This window comes from Drosophila ananassae, chromosome 2R (genome assembly GCF_017639315.1).
Source record: "Drosophila ananassae strain 14024-0371.13 chromosome 2R, ASM1763931v2, whole genome shotgun sequence".
NCBI lineage: Eukaryota > Metazoa > Arthropoda > Insecta > Diptera > Drosophilidae > Drosophila > Drosophila ananassae.
The window spans coordinates 18301421-18328438 of NC_057928.1; the positions used below are offsets into that span (position 1 = coordinate 18301421).

Consider the following 27018-nt stretch of genomic DNA (forward strand, 5'->3'; position numbering starts at 1 on the left):
CGGATCCGTCCGTTAACTGCGATTCGTGGGCGGCGCCAAGTCGAAGTGAAAAATGCTGGGATGCCTTTGTTATTGCCACTGGATTTCGGTTACGACTTCATCTTTCGGCTTTATGGCCCACTTGCCCCTGCCACTTTGTGGTTAGAAGCGATGAATGAAAACCCAAAGTCGAAAGAAAAAATAAATGCGTGTGCCACAAAACTAAATGAACACGAAAATGTTCAAGGGTCTTGGAACTGGATAGTGGTTTTATTTTTTTTGGTTTTTTGGGAACTCTCTGGAGTTCATTAAATTCTTAAATCCGTAAAATATGCAAAGGCGTGCCCGTCCAAAGAAGATTATCAGAAGAGCCACTGTTGCAAACTGACTTTTAATATATGATAATTAATTCATTATCGATGCTCTGACTCCAGACGACCGAACAGAGACCTCCAGACAGACAGGCTGCGAGGCTGGCAAGCTCGACAGCGTTGACAAGGATTTCACTTGCAATTAAAACGAACAAGGCACAAAAAATTGCAGTCAGTTCCATCCCCAAGCTCCTCCTTGCTGGCAGACAGACAGGAGGCTCCACCAGGAGAGGCAGCTTTCATTCATTAAAGCGCACCCCAAACTGAGCTCCGACATGGACTAAAAACTGATTATCTGCATATAAGCCAACTAAAAACTGGATACCCCGAACCACTAAGCCACCGTCCAGCCGACAACATCAGCAGCAAGGAAAGCGAAGCGAAAAAAATAATTGCCCAGAACTGTTTAACATATCACGAGAGTTGGGGCACCTCGGAAGATCCAGCCAGCCAGTCAGCCATCCAGGGAGTAAGTAAGTGAGTGAGTGAGTGAGTGAGTCTTTTATAAAAATTCGCAACATGTCATTGGAGTCGATGCCGTATCGTGAGGCATTCGAGGCTGGATGCCACCCTGCTACCCTGGCACCCTCAATCTGGCTCTTATTGTCTGGCCAGGACATGGACACGGACACGGATACGGACAGGAACATCGGCATCAGCAACGGCATCGGCCATCGACGTGGACATGTCAATGTCTATCTCCCTCTCACTGTCTCCGGCCATGTCGCTGATCCATATCGTTTAAAGTTAACGCTTTAGTGGCTTAAACATGGCTTTTAGCGTTAATTAACAACGAATTTTCGCAAAAATGCAAAATGCTCGCGGCAACAGGAAGCCGGCTGCACCAACAAGTAGTCAGAATGTTCGGTGACACGAAGCCGATAAGCCGGCCAACCGCAGTAACATCGAAAAAACAGCCAAGTTCAAGGACCCTCGATGCAGATTTCCAGCCTGTCATGCCATTATTTTTTTTTTCATGACGAAAGAAGTTAAACCCACTTAACAATAATATACTAATTGGATTTTCATTCCAGACAGAAAATAACACAAATATATTTATCATTTGCAATAATATGTTTTATTTTATTTAAGCCAACTAAAGATTAACAATTTTTTTGTAAAACACAAGGACAATAGGGTCTACTATATACACGCATATTGCTAGTTTAGGCCGATATTAGACTGCTTTACAGTTATGCACAAAAGAGGGTCGAGTGGTCGGTCTCTCGGAAGCCAAGTTAACTTAAACATAGACTAGACCATTAATTTAACTATATATGTTAGTCACTAAGTCGATCGGAAGAATCGGTGTAACGCTATAGGGAAGCACTTGGAAGTGTGTTGGAATTGCGTCAGACTTAAGACTAAAGTAAAACTTAGACCTTTAGGAAGCACACCTTTCCAGCCGGAAGCTGTTAAATAATACATCTTGAGATATATACACAAAGAACCGATTCGTTAGCTCGTATACACTTAATTTTAGATCACAGTGGCGAGATTGGTTTTGACGCCTGCCCTGGGCAGACGTGCGCCTGCAACAGCCAATTGGGGATCCTCCGGGAGGGATGGATCCTGGATCGGGATCCTGGACCCAGATCATCTGGGCGGGCAGAAACTGAAGTAGGGGAACAGTTGGCAGTGCAGGGAGTAGAACCGCTTGGGATCCGTCTTGAGATCGAAGCCGTCCACCTTGATTACGTTCCACTGGTTCTTCATGTGGGCGTAGCTGAAGGACACCTGGTCCTGGAACGTGTCCTGGCGAATGAACTCCATGGGCTCCAAATGTGAGTGGAAGTTGTCCACCACAGTCAGTGGCACTTTCAACAAGTGTTCTGTAAATATTTCCCATTTATTTTTAAAATACAATATAATATTAAGAGAATTTAAACTCACCGATTATGAAACCCATCGTCACATCATCCGGAAAACGTATCTTGTCGCCGATACTGATGAACTTGCCACCACCTGCTATGGGCAGCATCTTGAGCGTCAGGGCCCGGCTAAGACAGAAGCCAGCGCCGCCAGTGGCGAACCAGAAGGTTATCTTCTTGTTCGTTGTCGTGTTCTTCTGCAGGTCCAAAAAAGAGAGAGAAAAATAAGAGAAAAAGGGTCGAGATTAACGGAAGAACTGGCTTATGAATGGGTCCGAACAAGGAAGGTCAGACTAAAGGATAAACCCAAATAAATATCCACTGCCTTCTTATACCTCATCTTCCTCATTTCTGGTTTTTGGTTTTCAGTTTTCGGTTTTCAGTTTTTGGCAATGGCCCAGAGAAAATTGAGTCCCGAACGAAAATTAACCAAAAAACATAAATAAGCCATGGCCAAAACCCGAAACGTGGCTTGATTAATTGACCATGTAAATGGACATGTGCGAGGTGGAAACTTAATACATGGGTCTGGCCGAAGCGTAAGCCGAGCCTTGACAGGATCTCTCTCCAGCAAATGAAGCGTAAAGTTTGGCTTTTATTTTTAAATTTTTTTCTCCTTCCAGGGACTTGACTCCACTCTACATTATTTAATCTTGTAGCTTTAATTTTTATTTTTAAAGTGTATTAAATTATACATTCGACTAAGACTGTGTCTGCCCATTCATTACTGGATCAGCTGGTGATATTTCAAACGGCTCTCGGTCCGAAAACGGGTTCAAATTCGGACTCGAACTGGGACTCTTTGGATTCGGGCCTGGCTTTTATTGTATCTATGGGTTTCGCTCTGGCTGCCGTTCCTATTGCCGCGCCAGATCATATCGGTTATTAATGATAGCCTGTGCTGGCAGCTGGAAGCCAAATGGCGGCATAGACAAATGGCTCTGGTGGCCACATAAATAACGGCCCCAGCTCCAGCTCCAGCTACAGACACCATGGAGATGGAGAAAGGCGATCGCGGCGAGACTTGTAATTACGAACTATATGCTGGAAAATATGCAGAAATAACAGGCATTTGCACTTACGCTGTCCAAGTGGATCTCCAGCGGCGACGAGATGCTCGGCTTGCCCAGATACCAGTCCACGCTGGGACTGTACTCGTCCAGGAGCTTCACCAGCCTGGGCACATTGACATAGTTGTCATCGTCAAAGTGACAGAACCATCTGGAAGTACAGAAACAAATTCTCACTTTAACACAATTGTTCACCCAGATCAGAGATTACATTTAGTTACAAAAACAATTGAAACTTTTTTTCAAACAAGGATTAGAGATTGCGATTCAGAATGCCGGTCAACGTTGAGCTAACCCTGGAGGAGATGGTGCGGATTGCTGTGGGAGTACCGGAGCTGACCCACGTGAATGTGGCCGTGCTCCACAGTCTGTTGAATGTGATCCTGAAGAAGCTCAACTGCGAGAAGGACATGGTGTCCATTCGCGGCTTTGAGGGAAAGTGCATGGAGCGCATCCTGCAGCAGTCCAAGATCTCCCCTCTGGCCTTCGATGTGGAGGCCGTTGTGCCCATTTCTGAGCAACTGGACAAGGTGCAGCAGCTGGAGAAGCGCATCAAGGAGCTGGAGACCAAGCTAGAGTGCCACTTCCAGCAGATCCGCATCTGCAACAAGGCCAAGGACAAGAAGTTCAAGATCCACTCCGCGGAGCAGTACGCCTCGCCGTGCGAGGATCTCTGCACCACCTGCGACGAGGACAACAAGATCGCCTGCAGTCTGCTGGCCAACATGGACTTCATGAAGAAGCTAATGCGCCGCATCGCCACTCCGATCCTGGATCAAATGGAGGAGGTCAGCCGAAAGCTGGAGAAGTTCTACGTCACGCTGCAGAAATTCCTGCAGCAGACCGAGGCGCTCTTCAAGCGACTGGAGCTGGTCAAGCAGTGCGTGGTGGAGATTGAAAACCTGAGAGCCCTCGTCCAGGAGTACAATCTGACCTTCATAGGCACCATGGAGGAGCTGCAGGACATGCTGGACAGCAAGCTGGACAAAGTCCACATGCCGGCTCTGAAGAAGTACATTCGGGACCGCTTCGACGACATCGATCGTCGCCTGCGCCTGATCGAGGACAAGGAGGCCTGTCCCCGTGCCGCCGGCTTCATCAACACCGGCCTCTGCTGCCTCTCCTGCAACAGCACCAAGGTGGGCGTGGATGTCGGCCCCCAGACTATTGGTCTCTTCCCCGATGCCCCAACGAGGCATCGCCCAGCGGTTGATCCCGCTCACTGCCAGAAGAGCATTGTCTGTCGCTCTCTGGAGAAGGAGCCCACTCTGATGGTGCGGGTCAAGAATCTCGATCTGGGTGTCCTTTCGCAGCGCCTCAATCGTCCTACCACGGGCAAGGTCTGCAAGCTGCCCGAGGCCAATGATGCCATCTACGGCATCCGCAACTCCTGCATATCTGGATAGTCCCTATAGCTTCCGTAGCTTCAGTTTAGTCCCTCCGACCTAAATCGATCAGTTTTAAAATATATATGCCTTCTAGAGGGGGATAATACATTAAATATTTCTCAAGGCTGCTCCCTTGAGCTGGTGCGTAAAAAAGTGCACTCATTTAAATTGCAATTATCCCCCATCGGGATTCCGATTCCGCTTCCAAGTGCAGTATCCACTGCAGCTGCAGCTTTTTTTTTTACAAAGAGTTGTGACAAACGATCAGCCATATCCGGTAGCCGGCGGTGGACTAATGATGGCATTAAGCGGGAAAGGCAGCTGAAAGGTCTGGACAAGCTCTGGCCATCATTATCGAGGGGTTTGGGTGCAGTTACCATCCACCGGGTGATCCCCTTCATTGGGGCAAGATTGCAAGTTTCAGAAAATAGAAATTTTCAAGATCTACTCTTCTCAAAGGCCTTGAAGGTCAGAGGAGGTCTGGGTTTAGTTTGAATAACTTAAATCATTAAGACCTCTATTTATAATTTGTGTATAGATGCTTCTAGTTTATATCTCTTCAAGTCAAGTCTCCTTTAGAGTATCTTTAAAGTCGCCTAATCAAGTCTTCCGCTTTCAAAAGAGGGGCTTCATCGCTACTTTCGTTGAGCCCGTAAGTATTCAATAAAATCGAATTGAATCTGGGAGGATTGGCTTGTCTTGTGTTTTCTTGTCGTTGCGTCTGTTGGGTAATTTAATATAATTTTTATTGCATAAGCCTCGACTAGACGGCGGCTAAGAGATAGTAGAAGCTACTCCAAAGCCTGGCATTCATAAATTGCCTGGCTGCCTGGATTTTGCTGCCACTGTTGGCTGTTTGTGGCTGCCACATGCGATACCTGTGCGAAAAGTCCGCTGCTCCGCGACTCCTCCCGCTATCTTACGATATCTTCCCCTTTCTGGGATCGCTTCGGTGGCACCCCATCCTTTAGTCACATCGTGCCGCATAAAAATACGCGTTTAATTTGCTTAATTATGCATAGAGTGTAGGCTGTAGGCCCCTTTCCCTCGACAGCTGCTTTCCTCCTGCCTTTCCAAATTGAAATCTAGCCGCTATTTTATGTTCGATGTCGTTTAATTAACGCTGCCCCCTTCTCATCCTACTCTCTGTTTGATTTGTTTGGCATTTATGAAAATGTTTTCATTTGGTGGTTCTCTCGGGTTATCGATTCGGTGATCGCTGATGGTGGCTTTTCTCTGCTTCCCCGGTTCGAAATTGTTTGTTTTTGTTTTGGGTTTTCGGTTCTTGTGTTGGCTGGTTTTCAGTTTCTCTGTTTATATCTCTGAATCAGATGGCAGTGTATTTAGACACAGAGAGAAATGTTTGATTTGAAATATGAGATATTTAAGGACTTTCAACCATCCAACTATCATAAATAGCTTCCCCGCTTTCGTAAAGTGGGCCATTTATCCATATGTTTTATAAATATTAATAATCAGCTTACAATTATAAACATTTTCTCTCACTGTCCTCGAAAGTGTGGCCGCTGGCCGAGTAAAAATTGAAATGCGAAACGAGTGCAAACTTTAGTTTATTTCCATAGCCGTTTTTCCAATTATTCGCGCTGCTGCAGAGGCTGCTTCGGATGCTGATGCTGATGCTGCTGCTGCTGCTGATGTGGGCAGATTTCGATCAGCTGCCAGCTGGGCTCTTTCCCCCGCCCCCACCGCCTCTTGGTTAAGAAAACCCCCTTTCACCCACTGCGGACGGGACAAAAAGAAATCCGCTGGCGGGGCGTTGGCGGCTCCATTCCAGCATTGCAGGCGAAATGAGTTTATGTCTGGAGCCACAATAAAAAATGATTGACGGGGCACTTCAAGTCGGGCAAAAGGAGGAGATATGTATGTATGGATGGAGTTTCGAAAAAAGGCAACCCCGGCCCGGTCTTAATAGATTTCGCATTAAGAGTGCCGAGCAACTTAGTTGTACACAGGCCGCGCTAAAAGTATTTTGACAGCCGGCCTGAGATAAGCGATCGCCAAAAAGCCAACCAGACGACGGAGACTACGACTCCGACGATGACGAACTGATTTCGTTTTGTTTTTTCGGGGCCCACTTGGCCTTTCGTTAAGTAAAATGAAAAATAAAGAAGGATAACCGGCTCTCCTGCAATTAGCAATAAGTCAGCTGTCATCTGCCTGAGCCGCAGATACGAAAGTATCTTTTGGGTCTCGACTCTGGAGTTTCGGAGTCTCGAATCTCGAGTTTCGCGGATTGATACAAATCAATGTGTCATGATGTGTCTGTCGTCTGTCGGACTGTCCGACTGTGGGGGCAGACAACAAGATATTTACATTAAGCAGCAGCCACAACAGCCCCGATCACTTAAATCAACCAAAATGTTCGCCTCATTAACAAGCAGCAGGAATTTTTGACTGCAACACGAGCTGCAAGGGAAATTAATCTTTTCACTCTGGATGGAGTTTCCAATGGCAGAGGTTCAGCGGAGATACAGTGCAAGAAAAGAAGGCTATTTTATTGTAGACCATAAATTCCAATTGATATTAAACTGTAATCCTCTTGTAGATCAACAACTATGCGCCTGCGCAGTTGCAAAAAGCAATTGAAACGCATTTGTTGGGTGTCTCTGACAAGGCAAATTATTGCTGTCCAGGCTGTGTATCTTGCGGATACTTGAGCTGGCATATCTGCCAGATACTTGGGCTGGCAAATTGGAGGCAATTGCCGGAGATTGCATGTGTGGGTGAGGCGCTAATTGAAATGTAGTTCAGAGGCGGCAGCAGAAGCAAAGTGAAGTAAAGCCACTTCCCGGATGTGGAGTAGCATTTCCTAGTTCAACTTCATATGCATATTGCTGATGATGTTGCTGCTGCATCTGTGGAGAGCTGCCACTGCCACAAGTTGCAAATTCAGTGAAATTGTTAGCTTCCGCTGCCACAATTCCGACAAAGATTTCAGCATTTTTTTTCACGCTGCGACAGTGTCAGCATATGTTTGTTTATCCGACGACAGTGTCTCCCTTTCTCCATTGAATCAATTGAATAATTGGAATGGCTGTGGTTGCTGGATGCATTTGTTGCATTTGCTGCTGATGCGGCTCTTGCTCATGCCACAAGTGGCAAATAAATGAAATTGATGCGCTTCTAAATGGACTGGGGAAGTGTCGCGTTGAGTGCTTTGACGATGGCGATGGCTTAGCTCGGCTCGGCTCTTTCCTCCAAAGGAAAAGTCACACGCATTTCTTTCAGACTATAAATAGTTGCCCCTGGCCGCAAAACCCTGTGGCAACAAGGAAAATTTTCTCACACAGCCAGGCATCTGGCTTTCCACCACACACATATGCTGCAACCGCCCCGTGAAGAAAATCCCAATGCATTTCGTCAGCGAAGCTACGATTAAAATTGTCGCAGCCTTAGATGGATCGTCGTGGCGCCCCACTTTAACGCCTGCCCCCTCGCAGGCCGTCTATTATTTTACGGCTCAGTGTGGGATTAATACCCGCAACATGTCGAAGAAGGGTTGCCCTGGGAAATTTTCATTGATGAACCGCAGCCGAGTCCCGTATCCGAATCGAATTCCCACGCACTCGTTCGAGTGGCATGCAGCACATTTTGACTTCATTATCCCATCAGTATTCCATTCTCCTCTGATTGATGTCCGTCCTTCGGCACCATTTCTTTGGCCCACTTACCACATTTTTATGCTGTGAATATTACGCATATTACGTGTTGTAATTACCCGGGTCGGGTCCCGAAAACCCGGTCCCGACACCCTGATATGCCGTTATTATGTCAAAATGTTGATTACGAAACGTGCCTCGGTGCAGATGAAAAAAAAAAGGCGAGTACGAGTATCCATGAGATGCGTCAGTCGGAGAGAGAGAAAAAAAGGGAACCTCGGATTGCAATCAGATAAGTGGCTGTTTATACAATTGCCTGACAAGTTTTGCCAGCTTAGCCTTAGCCCCTCCGCTCGAATATGACTGTATCTGTATCTGGCGGATACATTAGGTGTGGCCGGGCTGGGGCACACACCCAAGTCGCACAACAAAGACAGGAGATAAATTAGAGCTTGAAACAAATAAATCGAACGAGATTAGGTCAGGCAGCTTTTGAGAAAGGAATTCAGAGTCGAAAAAACACACAAAACTAATTAATAAATTCTGCCCCTCCACCCTTGCCACTTGCCCCACTCGCCCCTCTCTTCCAAAAGCCAAAGGCAAATGTCGCGCACAGTGGGGCACATCGACCCTTTTTCCCTCGTAAACACCTTTGGCGCCTCTGCGGTCGGGAATTTCTTCTATATGCCTTTATAATTGATGATTGCTTTCGGTCGATCGGTTGTTGGTTGTTGGTTGTTTTTTCTTTCGATTTGGTTGGAAAATCGGAGTGGGAGTTCCATTGGGGTCTTGAGACGTTGAGTGACGTGCCAGGTCATCGCCTAGTTCGCTGTCTGTCCCTCTATGACTTGCAATTGCCTTTGTTATTGCTGCTGCTGCTGCTGCTGTTGTTGTAGTAACTTTAATTAAATTGCACTAATTGTTTGGCATTATAATGGATACCCAACACCGACAACAAGAAACCAGCAGCCGCTCAAGCTCCACCACCAACAACAACAAAAGTCACTGCAATTAGCCATTCAAGGCGAGGGAAAGGCGTTGCTACCCCATTCCCCCGGCACAGTGGGCCAAATAATTCACGGCTTATGGCAAATAAATTCACATTACACCGTGGACAAGACGCAATTAAAAGAACTGGCAAGATTTGCATTTAATAGAGCTACTTTTGTCCAGGACGCCCCACGGTCGCCGAACCAATTTCGAGCAACATGTTGCTGATGTACGCACGGCACGGCACGGCACGGCAGCAACATTCGGTTGTAAGAAGCATGATGGGGAGAAGGATGGCGGGGGCGGTGGCAGCTACAAAGCAGCGTGGCATAATTGCCAGTTCGAATGCACGTTAATTAACCTCTTTTTCATGTTCATGTGCTCGGCTTTTCCCTCCCTGGCCGGGGACTTTGGTGTTGCAGAGTCTTAAACGTTGCCAATCAGACAGCCAGCCAGGCAGAAGGATGCCCGGCCGGCCATCCAGTTTCCTGTGCAACCTGATACCATTTCATATTTTTTATGTTTTTTTGTTTTGGACCCACCACCAGCACCACAGCAACACAGCAGCAACAGCATCATAAGCAACAACTGCCTCATCTTGCTCATAACTGCACATTTTCATTGCCGGCCATTTATTTTGTTTCATTTTTGCTCCGCTGTTGCCAAGACTGTTGCAGTTGCTGTTGCTATTGATTGCATGCTCCGCGCTCGTATAATGACAGTTTCAAGTTCTAAGCCAAAACGGCAAGTCAACTTAAGATGAAAGCAGCCATTCAGCCAGCAAGCCAGCCAGTCGAGCACCAAGACTCGTCATCCTCATCATCTGAAGTCCAAGCATGTCCAAGTTGTTCTAGATTTCTTGATGTTGCTGTTGCTGGGCTTGCTGTTGCTGCCACTGCTGCTGCTTCTTGGTGTAATTACAAATAAGCAACAAAAAAAAACGCAAGGAGGAGTGGAATTTCTAGGCTGCTCCTTTGGGCGCTAGTTGAAGTGTCTTTTCTGGTTCGCTCCTTTTCTTCTCCGGTTTGCGGTCGCTGGACAAGTTTTGAGTGGATGTTGCTGCTGTTGCTGTTGCAGTTGCTGCTGCTGCTGCGTCTTAATTGCGCAAATTAGAACGCATGGCAGCTGCAACGCAACAAGAGCCGAGCCGAGCTGGGTGCTGCTTGGACTGCCCAGGGATAGAATGATGGGCTTCTCCTGCGGTCGCTTATTAAAAGCATTAAAGTCTATTATTACAGTAACAGCAGAAGTGCAGAAGCAGCGCCAGCCACCACAACAAGTCATTGCTCTCGGCTGAAATGGCCAAGTTGGGCCACTGAATATGACAAACTAAGGCAAGAAAACCCCTTACATAAGATTCTCCTTTTGTTTATATAACTTCTTTCCGATCAAAATCGAACATGTAGCACTATGACCCCATGCCTCATCCCCGGCTAATGCAATAATTCCCCATGAAATTGAAGCAGCTTCAGCGGAAAGCACACGTATGGATTTCCAATCAGCCAGGTCAATAAAAAAAATTGAAAATTTTCACACATACTATATACAGTATAAAAGCCAATACTTACTTCTTGCCGCTCTCGAGGAAGACGTCCAATTCGGCGGACATCTTGCAGCAAAGCGCCTTGCGAAAGTGGCCCTGCGAGCATTTCGTGTTGATGAGGTGGCCCTCTGCGGAGAGACGGAGAGATGGAGAGAAGGGGGAATGGTTGATAAAGATTGGTAATTAAGCAGGCCAACAAGAAACAGAAGGAGCCGGCCGTGGGCCCACTTCTATGTTAATTAACTAAAAGGCCAAGCTCATATCGCCGGACCGGACCGGCCTCAGACCCCAGCACCCCAGAACCCAGAACAGTAGCTTGTTAGTCGAGAATGCCGCTCATATCCAGCGGATACATTTTGTATCGTTTGACAGCCGCCGCATGAAGATAAAGATGCAGTGCGAAGGGGTTAAAAAAAAAAATAAATAAACGTCCAAACAAAAAAGCAAAGCAAAAAAAAATATAAAAACAGAGCAACGCACAAAAACTTTTGCTCCTTAATTGGATGAAAATTGTTGAAATATTTAAACACAAGACAAGGCAGCAAGACTTTCAGCATCAGCGGCAGACTTATCCTTTGTCCAGTTCTACAACACACATAACTCAAAATCCCCGAGTGTGTTTAGCTGAATCCTTTCGGCCTAATCAAAATACCAAGGAGCCTTCCCTGCCTGTCTGTGTCTTGAAACTTGAGATCGTCTTTGGGTTCGGAGTTCTCGCATCTCTGTTCTTGGTTCTCGGCTCTGCTCTTGTGAAGTATGCAAAAATGAAATATACAATTTTTCGAGCAAAATTGAAATTTGAACTTTTTCCTCTTTTTTAATTAAACGTGGAGCAGGTCGGTCTTGAATATCGAAGCGCAGCCCGGGCTGCAATTCAATTAAAATGCGGGTGAGTGATGATGAAGCTTCTCCTTTCGGCCGCCACAGCTCCTTTCTTTCCTCTATGGAATTTATAAACTTTAATCGGTTTTTGGATTTTACGGATGGACCATGGCCCAGACAGTGGCCAATATTAGGCGGTGCTGGGGGCGTGGCTCTCGGCTGATGTGAAACTAAATTGAGAACGAACCGAAAGGGATCGAAATTGGGGATCGAAAGGTAAGAGGTCGGCCGGTCCAGGTAAGAGACAGAGGCCTCTGCTTTTGTGATAAATTCGTTTTGGGGAAACATATATTATTTTTGTTGTTTTTCGGGCCAATAACTAATGGCTTCCTTCTACTCACTTGTCTTCTCCTGGTAGTAGCGATCATCGGTGTCGGTGAAGAACCAGGTCTGCAAAAGAGAAACACAAATCAGAGTTAGACAATAATTTGCATACACTATGCGGTCGATGTAAATTACAAGAAATCATGGCATGGGTATGGGTATGGGTATGGGCATGGGAAACTTTAGTGTCTGCTCCCCTATATAGTAGGTCGGGGCAGGCCTACTTTTATAATTATTCCGAGACTCACAAAAAATGGATGAATAAAAAACGCGTTCGGTCAGCCTACAAGACAGCAGCGTCCAGCAATCAGATAAGAAAATTCCCACACACCCCGTCCGTCCAACAGGGAGAGTGTCTTTAAAAACAGTTCAAGAAATAGCTCAAGCAAAAAGTTGAGAAGCTTCAAGAAGTGGAAGAAGAATTCTTTGGCGGCTCGCTGGCTCTTTTTTATGCATCGCTGCACTGCGGTAGGGCGAAGAGCCATTCCCAGGAGACTCTGCCGCTCATTAGTGGTGGCTTTCTCCGGTCGCCATTAACCTGGAACTCTATAATCTATTTTGCACATTTTTTTTTTTTGCTTTCGTTCAAGCGACGACATCTATTTATCTTTCCATTTTTATCTGCTATTTTTTTTTTTAAGCCGTAATAAATTTGTTGGCCGAACAACTCAATTCCGTTCCCTTAATAAGTTTCTGCCTTAGCCTTTTGCCTTTTGTGTGTCAAATCAGGCGAAAATCGTTTTAAGGCTTTGACAACTACACGAACAGCGTGTTGTTGCCATTGTTGTTGCATGTTGCATGTTGTCGTTGTTGGGAAGTAAGAGGCACGGCAACAGCAACAGCAACAGCAACAACACCAGCTTGAACAAACAATACGCCCGCTCCACAAGCATTTTGAGCAACGACTTGTAACAGTTAGAAAGTCAACGTTTGCCAGTTCTTTATAATCGTTACTAGTACACAACTCTACTAGCCACACACTGCCGCACCAGCAACTCCAGCCAGACACACCACCAGGAACCAGCAACACCAGCAACACCAGCAACTGCAGCAACTCCAGCAAAGTTTTCAACGTCGTCTGTTGAATTTTCATGGATTTTTACGAGATTTTCAGATTTTTTTTCTTTCTCTCCTTTTTTTTTTGTGTGGCTCACTTTTTCCACTTTTTCTTTGATGGTGCTGCTGTGGCAGCTTCTTCCCCGCTTTGGGGCGAAAAATGTTAACACCATGTTGCCGGCATGTTGTTGTCGATGCTCCCATTGTTGTTGCTGCCTCAGATGCTGCTGCTGCTGCAGTTGCAGTCCGCACTTGACTAGCTTTTAATTTATGTGACTGCTCCAACTGTTGACAAACAGCATTACAACGTGTTTCGCAAATTTATGGCGAAACTTGGCCGCTCTGATGGAACTGTCCCATAAATAGAGTTCTTTAGAACGCCAAGTTAATTGAATGCCGCGACCGACCATCGATTGGAAAGCCCGTCTTGAGAGCCCGTCATTCAGATAGAGCTTTAGTTTCAGGATCTATCTCTAGCTTGGTCCCTGTCGAGTCCATAAATTCTGGATCGGCCAACACTTGGAAGCCGAAATCTGGGCAGGAACATTACCAGTTTCCAAGATTTCCATGGCGTGGCAGGCACTCAATTGGAACGAAGCGATTGCCACAACAATTCGTTATGTTTTCGTCGCCCATGAGGGAAAAATCATGCACTGAAAAAGAGGTTTCTGTTTCTAGCTTTGATTTTGAAGCCTTTGGTGTAAGGTTTCTAAGCATTTTCTCTGTGCAGCCCCTAGGAGCCGACTGAGGAAAAGCACAAGCCAAACAACAGCTGGGCCACTCCAGTCGGCTAACTTGGCTAACTGACTCTCGGCCACCAGCCCGCCGACAATGCCAATGCATTTTCAATGGCGTCTGCGTCTCTTTTGGCCAAAAACTCCGCCAACTGGCCGAAAACTGCAGCTGCAGGCCAAAGGCATTGGATGTGGCCAACCATTTGGACAAACTATTGAAGCATTTCTGGCCGCTGGCTCTTGTTTCGCCTTTTGTTTCTCTTTTTTTCTCGGTCGCGCTAAAATTTAATGCCCAGGCAGCCTAGCAGCCCACTCGGGCCCAGTCGGGCACCCTACCTGCCCCACCTGGAAGCATGTGGGGTGCGGTCAACTAGCCGCGCATTTTGTCTGCGGTTGCAGCTGGCCTTACATCTAGACCAGCCGCAGATACAACTGCATTGGCTGCATTTTTCTGCATTCGCCGGCCAGCCCAAAACGAAAAGTGGCAAAAACTACACCCATAATCTATGAGCAGGAGGCGTGGACCATGGATATGCTTTCAAAAATTCAAAAAACCAAAAGTTGAAGGCACCGCAAAGTGAAAGTTTTGATATTTTTGAAAAATTTTTTATCCCAGGATGGGACTAATTTCGTCAAGACTTCCTCAGAGTTTAGGGTTTTGCGATTATGGTAATGGGAAACTAATCAACTCTAATGGTTTCAACTTCATATCTTATTGACATTATTTAAGGCTTCGATAACCTTCTAAAAAACTATTAATTTTGGGCTTACAACCACAACACCTTAAAAAAAAAAGAACACGCACTGCTTAATTCAGGAAGCAACCACAAAATCTGGGCGTTTCATATTTTGCGTAATCTCCGCCAGCTTCGGAAACCACAAAGGTTCGGGTTTTAATTATGGGTTTTCGGGCCTACTTTGTACACCTGCCTGCACCCGAACGAGCAACATGCCCCAGGGCCTCTCGCATAATACAAATGTGTTGAATGCCCCCTCGAAATACAAGCGAATGAATCAATTATCGTTCGAATGCGATCGTTATAGATCGAATAGAGTGAGGGATTCAGTTCAGGCATTCAATTAAAGAGATGGCAAGACGATTAAGACTCAATAAGTGATGTGCTGGGAAATTGAATTTCAATCGGATGAGAGCCAACAGACACAGAATTCATATGCGACAAAGATACAACGATACATGTGTCTGTTTGCTGGCCGAGAAGCAACGCAAATATGAAATGACAATCGGCTGACATTAAAAAGGAAGTTGCATGCGGGCGGGGCAGGAATAAAAAGGGTGGCGGCTGGGGCTGGGGCTGGGGCTGGGGCAGTCTGACGAAATTGTGTCGCCACTGGCAGGCTGCCTGGCTGCGACAAAGGCAGCAACAATTGAAATTTCAATTTATTGCGAATTGAATTCAATTGAAGAGCATTGAGAGCAGAACTCAAACAGAGCGCAGAGGCCGCCGCAAAAGTTCAGGCACGGGCTGTTACTATATGATATAAAGTACAGTAGAGGACATGTCATTAAAGTCACAGTTTCTTTGAGAAGTGGTTCCTTATTTGTACAACCTCTCTTACAGTTTTGTGCCATACTGTCTCCTATAGTATCTGTGGGTTGTGTGGCATATCTGGTGCGTTGGCGGCACACTTTTGGTTCTGACTATTGTCATTAATTGGGCTTTAATTGGCATTGCATGTTTCGTGGGGCAACCACTATACACTCGCCTTCGGTGGAGGCACAAATCCAAATCAAAGCGGGAACGAGATCTCCGAACGAGAGTACCAAGTGCCACTGTCAGGCCGGAATGGCCAAGAGGTCCGTTTCCTTATTTATGAGCAGCTGACGCAACCAGATACGCTCTTCGCCGGCCAGCGACTTGTACATGGCCGCCGTTTAGTGATTCATCACTGGGCCCTGGCTGGGAATACTGGCTGTCGACATGGCTCCATGGACTCCGGCTCCAACTGCCAACTGCCAACTGGATGGATTCGTGCTGAAACTCACAGCAGCGACATTAAAGCGCAAAGCAAGAGCCAGGGCAAGAGCAGAGAAATGCCAGCAAAGGAGCCGAGTTAATGAGATTTAAGCCACAACTGTGGGACATGGCGCGTTATGAATTTAATGGCCCCAACTGGGCACCGACCGAACGGGAAGCCCGCGTTGTCTAACACAATTTTACGACATTATTTTCCAGGGAGCCGAGGCCCCAGTACATGTGGGCCTAATAAAATGCGACTAGCTTTGGGCCTACAACGCGGATATTCTGGTTTTCTTCCACATGGAAGCTAGTACAGCTGAAACCTGAATAAAAACCAAAACCCAGTCCAGTCGAATCAATCAAACAATAAGTCAGGCAGCCGAATCCAAAGTCGAGGCTTCATTAAAAGTAAATAGCAAATCAAGACAAGCAAATCGGACAACCACCCACAGGAACACTCCACGGACAAGCTGTCAGTCGTCGGATTCGACGATCTATCTGCAGATCCCAAGCTCTCTGACATTTGACATGCGTCCGCACGGTTGTTGCCCCGAAACAAACAACAAATGAGCCAGTTGGGGCAGCTAGGGTAGCTGGGGCAACCGTGGCATGCAAATCCCCAATCCAAGATCGACTCACAAACGGTAGCTGCCAGGCCAGAGCACCCATAGTGGTGCAGTGGCAGTGGCAGGCCGAAAATTCAAGTGGAAACAAAAACAGAAATGCACAACGATTTGCATTTCCCTCGTCCAGGCCGCATAGAGTAGAGGGGCATTCAATCAAAGTCGAGCTGTGCAGCCGGTTTTGGCCAAAACTGTTTACAGTAATTTATGCTCATTTGTAAGCATGAAAAATTTGAATCATTCATCAAACTGAGAGGCCTGAGAGTGGCAGGGGCAGGAGTCTTATAAAGCCAAGTACCAGATCTTGTGATCTGCAAAGGCAAATAGAGTTTGTTGCAATGACCTCGAAGCGGTTTGGCTCTGAAAAGCTTAACTCTTTGGCTTCTTAATTAATAATATTTATTAGTTCTCTAATTTTATTGAACAAAAGAAAAAATTCCCTCAAAGAATATCCCATTTCCTCGCTACAAATCTCACCTTAGAGCTCTTCAGCCTCAAGAGTCTAGACTGGCTTTGCCCTTTTATGGGTGCAGGCTGCTTGACAACAACAAACACAACATTAATCAACAGCAACAGCAACTACAACGAGCAACATTCAACAACAATGGACTAGAAACAACAACATGCAATTACAACAAATTGTTTTCAAATGCTGCACAGCCAATCAAATCGAACGCAACTCTGACTTGTTGCCTGTCGCTGCTCCACATTGCTGTTAACCACACAACAAATGACGTGCAACAGCAGCAACCATCAACAATATCACAGCAGCAACAGCAACAACAACAGCAACAGTCACAACCAAGTTTCCATCAAAATAATTGGCCAAAAGCAAAAGAAAAGAGGAAAATAGAGATGACTAGAGGAGAGCGATATGTTGCAAGTGCAATGTGTTCAAGCAACTTGTGTTGCATGCTGCCAAACGGAGCTCGTTTAATGTGGAAATTGCTGCTCGATATGGGCAGCATGGGTAGCATGGGTAGCAGCAACCAATCGATACCGATACCGATAAACTAGCAACTTAAACTCCAACTAAAAAAACCAGAAAGCTCTGATTTTTTTTCGCTGAAAGCCCCCTCCGATCCTGGGGGGTGGGAGGAGGATGTGAGGAGCAAATATGACAGAAAAAGCACCCCCGACCCGAGTCACTTTATGGCTGCCGGCAACTGCCTGGAAACGTGCTCGTCAAGCATTTTTACAATTTTCAAAAAGGTATACCCACATGTCCCTCTGGGGTTATTTATTTGTGTTTTCAGTGTTTTGTTTTCGTTGCATTGCTGTTGGTGTTGATGTTGCAGTGCTGTTGCTGTTGCTATTGCTGTTGTGGCAGCAATGCCAGTCAGCAACGTCAACCAGGGACGAGTGCAGTTTTGTGTAAACAATAACAAAACACATTTGTGACGCGTGATTTTGCATAAGTTGGCACTCAGAGCCATAGAGCCAGACCTGCCATAGCAGGCAACTCGAACAATGCCACAAATACAATATACGTATATCCTTTCACCAGACTGAAGCCCATTGAGCGGCCGAAATTCGATTAAAGTTTGGCACTCAATGAAATCATAAACAAAAGCGATCGTTTAGCTCTTTTTGCCAAAAGCAAATGCTATTAACTCGTCTATAGCCTCAAAGTTAAGCTCCGAATGGATGAAGACATTTTTATGGCCAATTAAGCGACCGCCTGGCCAAAAATATCATAAATTGCCAGATGAGCTGACACGAAATTAGTTAACGAAATCGAATCAATTCCCGGCAGCTTAAAAACTCATTATGCAAATTAGCCAAACCCCAAAGCCAGCCAGAGAGACTTGCCAAATCGCTACGATCTCGGCCAACCTTTGGAACCCCACTTAGCCAATTGTCGCCCACCCCCAGACCTCAGACCCGCCATGAAATTAGCTCCAATCCGCCATCGATCTGGAATTAATCGATCAGGGCATCGGGAAACCCACCTGATCGCGGGCCAACTGGAACCAGGTCTTGATGATCAGCGCCAGCCGGGTGTCGTGATAGTTCTTCGTCGTCTTCACGCTGATGAAAATGTCATCCAGCTCGGTGACCGGCGGCTGGGGCGTCGCGGTAACCGCTCTCTGGGACAGATCGCGGAGCAGCTCCCCGTTCCGACTGCGCCTGGCCAGCTCCGTCAGCAGGGTGGCGGTGGGCCGTTCGCTGACCTCGATATCGCTGAAGTTGAAGCTGCGGATGTCCTTGCGGATGATGACGGTGGTGGGCGAGGCGGCCGGAGCTCCAGCTCCCGGCTGGGTGGGCGTGGAGGACTGCACGTACTCCTGGAGCAGCTGATCTTGGTTGGTGGGGCCGAGGGGTTCATTGGCCAGGCCATCCACTTGGCTATGGGACATCTGCAGAGAGAAATCATATGTTAGTTCGTTCTATAAATGTCTGTTTTCAGTGTAAAAGAGATAAACAATATACGGGGTTAATGTAAATTTGTTGTGTAAATCGGACTGAAGGGCAAGAGCCAGATGAAGACGCCCTCGATCGCCCAAACTGGAACTCGAGACTCGAAACACCCACTCCCTCAGACTCAGAATCAGACGGAGCTCCGGGCATTTTCACCTGGCAAACAAAGGCGGACTTCAATGGCAAACAACAATGGCAAACAAATGAGCGGCAGCAGGCAGAACAAACAACAGCACCACGGCCATAAACGCTGAGTAAGAGCAAACAAGCACCGGGATCGGAATCGGAATAGAGGGATTGGGATTGGGATTGTTGGAGATGGGTATGGGGGATTCAAGAACCACTACCTACGAGTGAAGATTCGAGTTGGAGGGAACTGCTTGATTAATTTCCACTGATAACAGGTTCATTTGCTTTTGTTGGCGGCGGTTCTTCAATTGCTCTTCTTCGTTGAGACTTTCCCAGTACTTTTTTAATGGCCCTCGGAATGGGGACAGGTGGGGTTTCTTCTACTTCGATCTAAATGGAGATAAGTGGCGGGGGAAACACCTCGAATAGGTCGTACCCTGCTCTGGAAGAAGAGTACTCTACATTTTTGTATGCAAATCGGAAAGTGACTTCCGCCATAAATCTGGCACCGGATTACCTGGAAGTCGGAGTCTTAAGAAACCGGAGAGAGTTGGTAGAGACCCGCTGGCTTCAACTTCTTCACACGATATTGTCTCGTTGATAGCGGCTCGTAGAATTTTATTGCCCCACGATCGGCAGCCAAACGGTGTTCGATATAATGCCAGCAGCTCCCTAATGAGCAAATTGGGAGCTCAAGACGGAGCTGGAGCTGGAGCTGGTGATGGAGAGTGGCAGGTGTAAACGACTGCTCCCCAGCTCCCGGCCATCAAGCAATTAAAAAGTTGAAATATTAATTTGGGAAATCGGAGGAGTGAGCTCCGAGATTTGCTCAGAAGAGATATCGTAGAAGTCGTGACTTGCAGGGGGGACTCTACTTGGTTTAAAAAAAATTCAATATCGAAACAGTGAAAGCCGCCGAGTGGGTTACATAACAACGCCTCTTTCAATTAAGCCGGCTCTATAAATTCAAGGTTTAGAATGTGAACCGTACTAAGCTAAACTGGCAATCCAATTCGACATGATGCAAGTGGAGTATCCCCCATCCTCCTGGTGCCACAACTTGTATGCAAATCAAGTACACGGACTACGGCTTGTGACACTTTTGTGCGGATTTGCGAATTACCCGAACGTGATGGAACTGAGCAAGCAACAGATACAGATACGGATTCAGATACAGATGCGGATTCAGATACCCATATATGTATGGTATGGAGTACGCCTGCGCACTCCATCAGATACAAGCTGGAAACTGAAATAATAATTCGTTTAGAAACTACAAGATACAAGTACGGGGGAAAGGCAATCCAACAGATACAAAGCAAAACCAATCTCAACGAATTTAACACGCTTTGGCTTTGCGCCCCCCTGGCACGCCCCCTCGAATGACTAATGCTTCATTAGCCAAGTGATTAATTTGTTTATAAACATTTCCATGTCGATTAATAATGATCTGAAAAGGTACTGTCGAGGGGATAGGTGCGAGCGAGTGATACGAAAGGGCGCCAAATGGAATCTACCCCCGGCGACCTCTTTGAGAGATTAATTGAGTTCACCTTTGGTCCCATAACGGAGAACATAAATCAGCGCAATCCGAATGAAAGGCGATGGATGGCATTCCCCAAAATGCAATCAGAACTACTAGCAGCAGCTGGGCGAGCGGAAAAATCTTCATTAAATGCTGTTCAACAATATTATCCGCAAGATACACATCTCAGATAAGATACACAGTCGCAGGCAGGCAGTCGGCCCGGCATCCAGGCTCAATTAAGCGACCACCAAAAGACACACTCTCCAGAAAGAGATACTCGAACTTTTATCAGGCGCCTGCCAGCGAAGGCTGCTGTTTCTGTTGCACGGCCACTGTTGCAGCTTAATGTCGTCAACTTTTTGGGGCTGATTACTTGAGTGGGGGCAGAGGGAGGGCGGTGGAACTGCAGCTGGTTGGCCATGGGAATCGGCTGGGAGCCCTGGCAAGGCACCTGCTTTTGGCCGGGCCAAAAACAGGAATCACATCGTCAAAGTCTTTGTTTTTCAGATGGCTGGTTGGCTGGCTGGCTGGCTGGAAGGCTTCTTCAGCTGCTAGCCGTGGCTCTTCCTGAAGCTGATTTGCATGCTCCTCAGCTGAAGAGTTTGTTATTGTCATTATGTATTTACCCTGCATTGAAAAAAAAGAGGTGGACTTGGGTGGAAAAATAATAGTAATGGAGGAGGGTGTAAAAAGGCTCTATAATATTTGTATTTTAATTTGTTTTGGGTGTCATATTGGTTGATAAACTATGACTGTTAGCTGATAACTCTCTATATTTGGCATTATTTGAATTAAATATTTTTGAGTAAATTTTATTAAATTCATATTCATATTAATCCTAGAGAAGGCTGCTACTATAAATGCCGCATTTTAAGAAGTTCCTGGCGGCACTTGGTTGATAAACATGTCTAGAGACTAAATATTTTTGCATTTGAAGTGATTTGGAGTAGTAGCTACTATTACTAAGAGTAAGCTACTATTGTAAATGCCTCATTTTAAGAAGTTTCTCTCAGTTTCCACCTCTTTTATGATTATTTCGAGTGCAACGAACATAAACTACTCGAATCAATCACCAACGATGGCCATTCGATGCGCCACTTTAAACAAATTCATAAACAACGAAATCGTTTGACGATTATTATTCATTTCGCTTATGATTTATGCGTCAGCAACACGCGACTTGGGGACATGGCGACCTGGCGACGTGAGTTGCAAACTGGACATGGACATGGGCAGTGGTTGTGGTTGTGGGAGGTGGAGGAGGAGGTAGAGGCCCCCTTCTGGCACACACCTAATTTCAAAATTATTGCTTTATCAGCCAAATGCCAAACCCAAGTCCGAGCCGAACAATTTAGAGTCGTTGTCCACTCGAACTGTTCAACAGTTTCCGAGGAATCCAGTCAAGCAAAGTCAACAAGCAGTCATTTTTGCGCAACATTTAGGAGCAACAAAAAATATACAATAAACCGAAAAAAAAAAATTAAGCAAATTATACGTTGCATGCAGTTTTGTGGTCGCACCAGCAGCAACAAAAACAATTAACTGGGACAAGTCAGAGACCTCCGATGGCTAGAGAGTACTCGTACATGGCAGAACTTCAATCGCCGAGAAACGACAACAACAACCAGCAGTTGTCAACAGTTTTTTAATCCGGCTCAGCAGTTGGAGTGGTGTGAGGTGTGTGGTGTGTGGTGCGATGTGTGTAGCACTAATTTCTGCTTCACAGTTTCCGGTTGGCCCTCGGCAAACAACACCAACAATAGCTGGAAGATCCCCTAAGCCCGAATTAAAACAACATAAAGTTTTTAATTACAAGAGAACTGGGAAAAACCAAAGAAGTTGGGCAATTGAGTTGCAAAATGTAAGAGGAAGGGGTTCTGTTAAGAGGAGGGATTAATTAGGTTCTCTTAGGGATGCACCATACTCCTATAGAGCTTCCAAACATAAACATAATAAGAGTCAACTTGGCCATCATTACGAAATAAACAAAACACCTTTGAAGCCCGAACCTTCACTCCAATTTCAAGGAATCTAAAAATACACTCATGCCCTCAGGTGTCAAAAGAATGCAATCGCCAGCTTTTCAAAATCAAGACCAATTGTTTACTATTTTTGGCAGCAATCCGATGCGCTGTAAGCAAATTCCCACAGACCCCAACTATTTGTTATCTGTGATGCGGCTGACGGGGCTGACGGGGCTTCCACCACCGGGATGGACACCTTAAGCTCCTCCCTCCGTGCCCGCAATATTAGCACACAATATTTTATTACACAAAAATTTATGCAAAACCAAAGGAGAACAACAATAAACGGCGAGAAGGAAGACAGGGCCAGAGCCCTGACAGGGCCTGGAATCATTGGCCAGCAACTGAAAGCTTTGGCGACGCTCTGCCGACGGCAAAAAAAAAAATATATAAATACAGGGGGAATGGAAACAAAGTTTGGAGTTCGATGCTGGGATACACTCCAGCAGGAGTTTAAGATTTATTTTTTAATGAAATTTTAGGGGATTGATTTTGAAAACTTGAGAAGATTGTTCTTAGACTCTTTTCAAGTGAAGTTTAGAGAAGAAAACTAGTCTTCTTAACTCATATTCTTCATTTACTTCCAATATCACTGAAAGGATATCTTCGTCTTCAGATCCTTTTCTCTTCTCTTTATTGCAAACTTTTAGCAAAAACTATAATACCCCCTTCAAGGGTATCGGGCAGCAAAAAGTCATCGCCAAAACTGTTTTATATGCAAGGCAAGGGCGTAAAAGGCTTTTTAACTGCCGGAGCCGGACGCCGAACGCCGAACGCCGAACGCAGGACGCCGGACGCATGCGCAGCTGCAAACGTCGGCCGTCGTTGATTTATGAAAGTGCACGAATCGACGGAGACCGGGGATCGGGTTATAAGAATGGGGAATCATGCATAATTTCTGATTCTAGTTCGCAACTTATGCAGATCACTCCTAGCGGATGACAGTTTTTGCGGGGGCTTTCGACTGCAGTCGGGGTGGGAGGACAACACCCACGCTCGCACTGGATGGTGGAACTCACTTGAATGCCCGGATATCCGTAGGCGCTCTGGTAGAGCAGGAGAGTCATATAGACCACGGCGACGGCTAACATCATGGCTTGCAGGAGGCGCTTGAACTTTTGCGGCAAGGAGAGCACAGTCAGGCTCATCATACGGTCAAGCCACTACGCGCACATCGATGCCTCTTTGGTCGGTCACTTGATCACTTTCTTTAGTTAATCTTTATTCTATTTAAGGGGTTCACAATTCTCGTTCTTTTTACAGAGGGGTATTGGGTTTACGATCGAATCCTTCGGTACGCGCGCGCACACGTCTGTCTCGGCCAGCGGAGAGTTGAAATTTGAACCACTCATTCGCAGCGTGGACCTGCTTAGTTGCCTCTCAACGCGTTCCACCACCACCACCAGTACGTTCCACCATCCACATGCCCCGGCTCGGCCCGTTCAGGCCCGCCCGGCTCTACGAGAGAGCGAGAGCTGTGTGGGAGCCGGAGAACACCAACTGATCGTGGAAGACGAATGGGGCTCCCTGGCTCTCTGTTTCGTTCCAGCGAAAATCGTAAACAAAACAAAAACCAGAAAGACCAGTCATTGGTGGGGAGAATAGGGGAGCCCGAGAGAGTGCTCCAATTGGAAGCGTGGCTCTCTGCACCGTGGGGTATATCTTGTCGTTGGGGATGAAATATTTGCTATGGGAAGAAGTCGGGTTGGAGTCCTGCATCGAGATCTTTTATGAGATATTTTTCTTTACCGCAACGAGAACAAAATAAGTATTAAACCTTAAACCTAATTAAACCTATAACACCGAAGAGCTGAACGAAGTGGCTTTGAAAAAATAACCTCTTTTCCCAAAACACTTTATCGAGAAATTTTAAACATTTTTACTTGTAACATAGATATATTTTTATGCAATAAAACCAAAAAACTTCCCACAGCACGCTGCAGCAACTGCAGTTTTCCAATGGGAGCAGGTTGGGGCTCTCTCGTTAGTTCCGCTTCGGCATGTGCCACAGTAGCTGCCGAAGGCGATCTTCGTGCTCGTAGCCGAGGGCAATCTTGGAACTCGTGTCCGCTGATCAGCGATCGGTGGTCGCTGTCACGCCCATTTCCCCCTTTTGGAGCCTGGTAGCCGACACAGCCTTTGAAGGTCCCTGCCAAAAGTGTCCTTAAAGCCCATATAGCACAGGCAGCTTGGCAGTGCACCAAATGCGGCCATATCACATAAATATATCCCTAAGATATATCCCAGGACCGGGGACTGGAGTACCTCCGTCTCCTGTCCCTTTTGCGACGACAATTCCATTAAAAGTTGTACGTTGTCACTTTGGGTTAACTTATCTGTGGAGCATGTTGTGCGATCGCATTTTTATTGTCGCCATTGTCTCTCTGCCCACACAAGGCAGCCAACGCAGATGCACTCGGAAAAATGATATAAATATATGTTTTTTTAGGATTTTTTTAACAAGATTATTAACTAACTGATGTAGGAGCTGCAGCTTTTATTGACTCTGCTTTTCGCTCAGTGTAGAAACTGCATCCACATCTCACGTGCGTCGGCAGCGTTCTGCGACGTTTCTTTGTCGCTTGGATTTTGTGAAGCACTTGGCCTGCTCCCCACTTGACAATGCTTTGCATGCCGGGTTGCATGCCTCCCTACTCCACTTGGCTGCCCCTCATCCGACCCTGTCATATTCCATGTTTGTGGCGGCGACAAAAGCTCTTGCGGCTGGAGCTGCGGCTGCCTCTGCCGCTGGAAACTTCGCTGCCCGCACAATCAGCAACTCGGCATCTTGTTTGCTGTCCCTTTGTGCGCCTTTCGCCTGAATTGCATTAAACAGCCGACTAAGTACACTGGAAGAAATCAGGCTGTACAACTGAAAAATAATAAGAAGCTTTCTTGCTAATAGCAAATACACTATTTTTGAAACAAATAAGTAACAATATTTTATTAAAGTAATCTATTTGAGCCAGTTCACTGGCGGTGGCCAACCTTGTTCTGCCACAGAAAGAGACATCGCCCGGCTCGATGTGCCCCCGCACAGCACAACGCCCCCCCTCCGCCAACCTACTCTCATTGCTCATTTTTAATGTGCAATTTCGTATGTACTGCTCGTAGCCATGGCCAGTACCCCTCAGTGTGTGTGTGTGTGTTTGCATAGTAGTGCGCTTGCTGGTTAGGCATGTGCCACCTCCAGTTGCAAGCCCCAACTCCCCAACAGGCTCTCCAGCTTCCACTTCAGTTCAGGCCCAGGCTTATAACCAAACGAGTGCAGCTCCGTTTATCGGCCCGGCCCGGCCCGGCCGGCCTAACCTTGTTAGGATTGTAAAATGTAAACCGAAGGCGTTGCCGTGGACTAGGTCCTCAACTTGGACTTGCACTGGAAGAAAATATTACAAAAATATAACATTTAAAGCAGGACTTAGTGGTATGGAATTTATTTTAAGATATAGTCTTATTCCCCCATCCAAAATATCTTTTTAACTATTAGAGTTTTTATTTCTTTGAGTGTCAGCTAGCTCTAGCTCTCCATCTTGGCCGGCACACGCTCAAGTTGCCTCCGCCTTCATCCTACTCCTCGTCCATGTCCTCGACCTCATCCACTTGAAATCGTTAATCGAAAACGGGCTGCGCCGTCGCCCTGCGGTTACGAGTGTCGCCAGGCGAGGATTGGAGTGGCGGGATCGGGTTAAAAGGGGGTAACAGCAAAGAAAACAACTAAAATGCCTCTTGGCCAGGCCAACGACTGTGCGCGTGCGCAGAACCGCCAACCTGGCAATGTGTTCATTTTGGGTCCATATTTCGTTCGGTTGAGCAGAAATTATGCCCGGTAGTCATGCAGCTCCAGCTCCAGCTCCAGGTCTCAGGTTCAGATCCGATTCCCCACGTCCAGCTCACAAATCGCAAATCGCGAGGAGAGCGAAATTAAAGCGAGCATTTGACTGACGGACTGACGCAGTCTCTGGCCAAAGTGAGTGACTAGTTGACTGCCAGACACGCGGCTTGATTGCGCGCCTTGTCCGCGTCTGCAACCACGTCCGCAAACGTCCACGTCCACGGGAAATGGGAAACGGGAGTGGGTTGAGAACGGACCTCTCTATGGGGAATGGAAATGGGCTCATACATGGGCTCTGGACACCAAGGAATGGGAGGCAAATCATAGGGAGACCAAACGACCGACCGACACCCAACGGAGACGCAGCGGTCACACATTCGTCATGGAGGCTATGCCGACATAGTTCCAAATTACTATTGAGGGCAAGGAAATAGTACTTTAATAAAGATTATTTTAAAGAAATTTATCAAATAGATATCTCAAACAAAGATAGATATTCAAGAAGATAGATAGAAGAATTTGGTTTCAGAGATTGGTTCATATATCAGAGATTTGGTTCATATATTCTATAAAACTATTTTTTGGATAAAATATTTCCATTTTATTTATTAGAAAAACATCCACCAGAACTAAAATTCCTACCATGCCTGTAAC

The 27018-nt window shown here is 46.4% G+C and overlaps 2 protein-coding genes across 2 annotated transcripts; one reads left to right on the forward strand and one right to left on the reverse strand.

Moving 5' to 3' along the window:
• Positions 1-1405: 1405 nt before the first annotated feature.
• On the reverse strand, positions 1406-23889 carry LOC6493073 (fringe glycosyltransferase). The gene is made up of 7 exons (XM_001956952.4): positions 23552-23889; positions 18383-18790; positions 12056-12104; positions 10858-10960; positions 3304-3442; positions 2244-2418; positions 1406-2182 (listed from the first exon to the last, which is right to left on the reverse strand). Exons 1-7 carry the CDS (start codon positions 23681-23683, stop codon positions 1947-1949), a joined length of 1242 nt encoding a protein of 413 aa, XP_001956988.1. The 5' UTR covers positions 23684-23889; the 3' UTR covers positions 1406-1946.
• Positions 3450-4792, forward strand: LOC6506923. Its single transcript, XM_001956953.4, has one exon. It carries the CDS (start codon positions 3564-3566, stop codon positions 4695-4697), a length of 1134 nt encoding a protein of 377 aa, XP_001956989.1. The 5' UTR covers positions 3450-3563; the 3' UTR covers positions 4698-4792.
• Positions 23890-27018: the final 3129 nt, after the last annotated feature.

Bases quoted from the DNA above. Each gene is read 5' to 3' on its own strand.
- LOC6506923 (XM_001956953.4), top strand. From the start codon at position 3,564: ATGCCGGTCAACGTTGAGCTAACCCTGGAGGAGATGGTGCGGATTGCT.
- LOC6493073 (XM_001956952.4), bottom strand. From the start codon at position 23,683: ATGATGAGCCTGACTGTGCTCTCCTTGCCGCAAAAGTTCAAGCGCCTC. The intron at 12,105-18,382 runs GTGGGTTTCCCG...TCTCTTTTGCAG, and splicing joins TCCAGTTGGCCCGCGATCAG to ACCTGGTTCTTCACCGACAC. The intron at 3,443-10,857 runs GTAAGTATTGGC...CTGTACTTCCAG, and splicing joins TTCCTCGAGAGCGGCAAGAA to ATGGTTCTGTCACTTTGACG.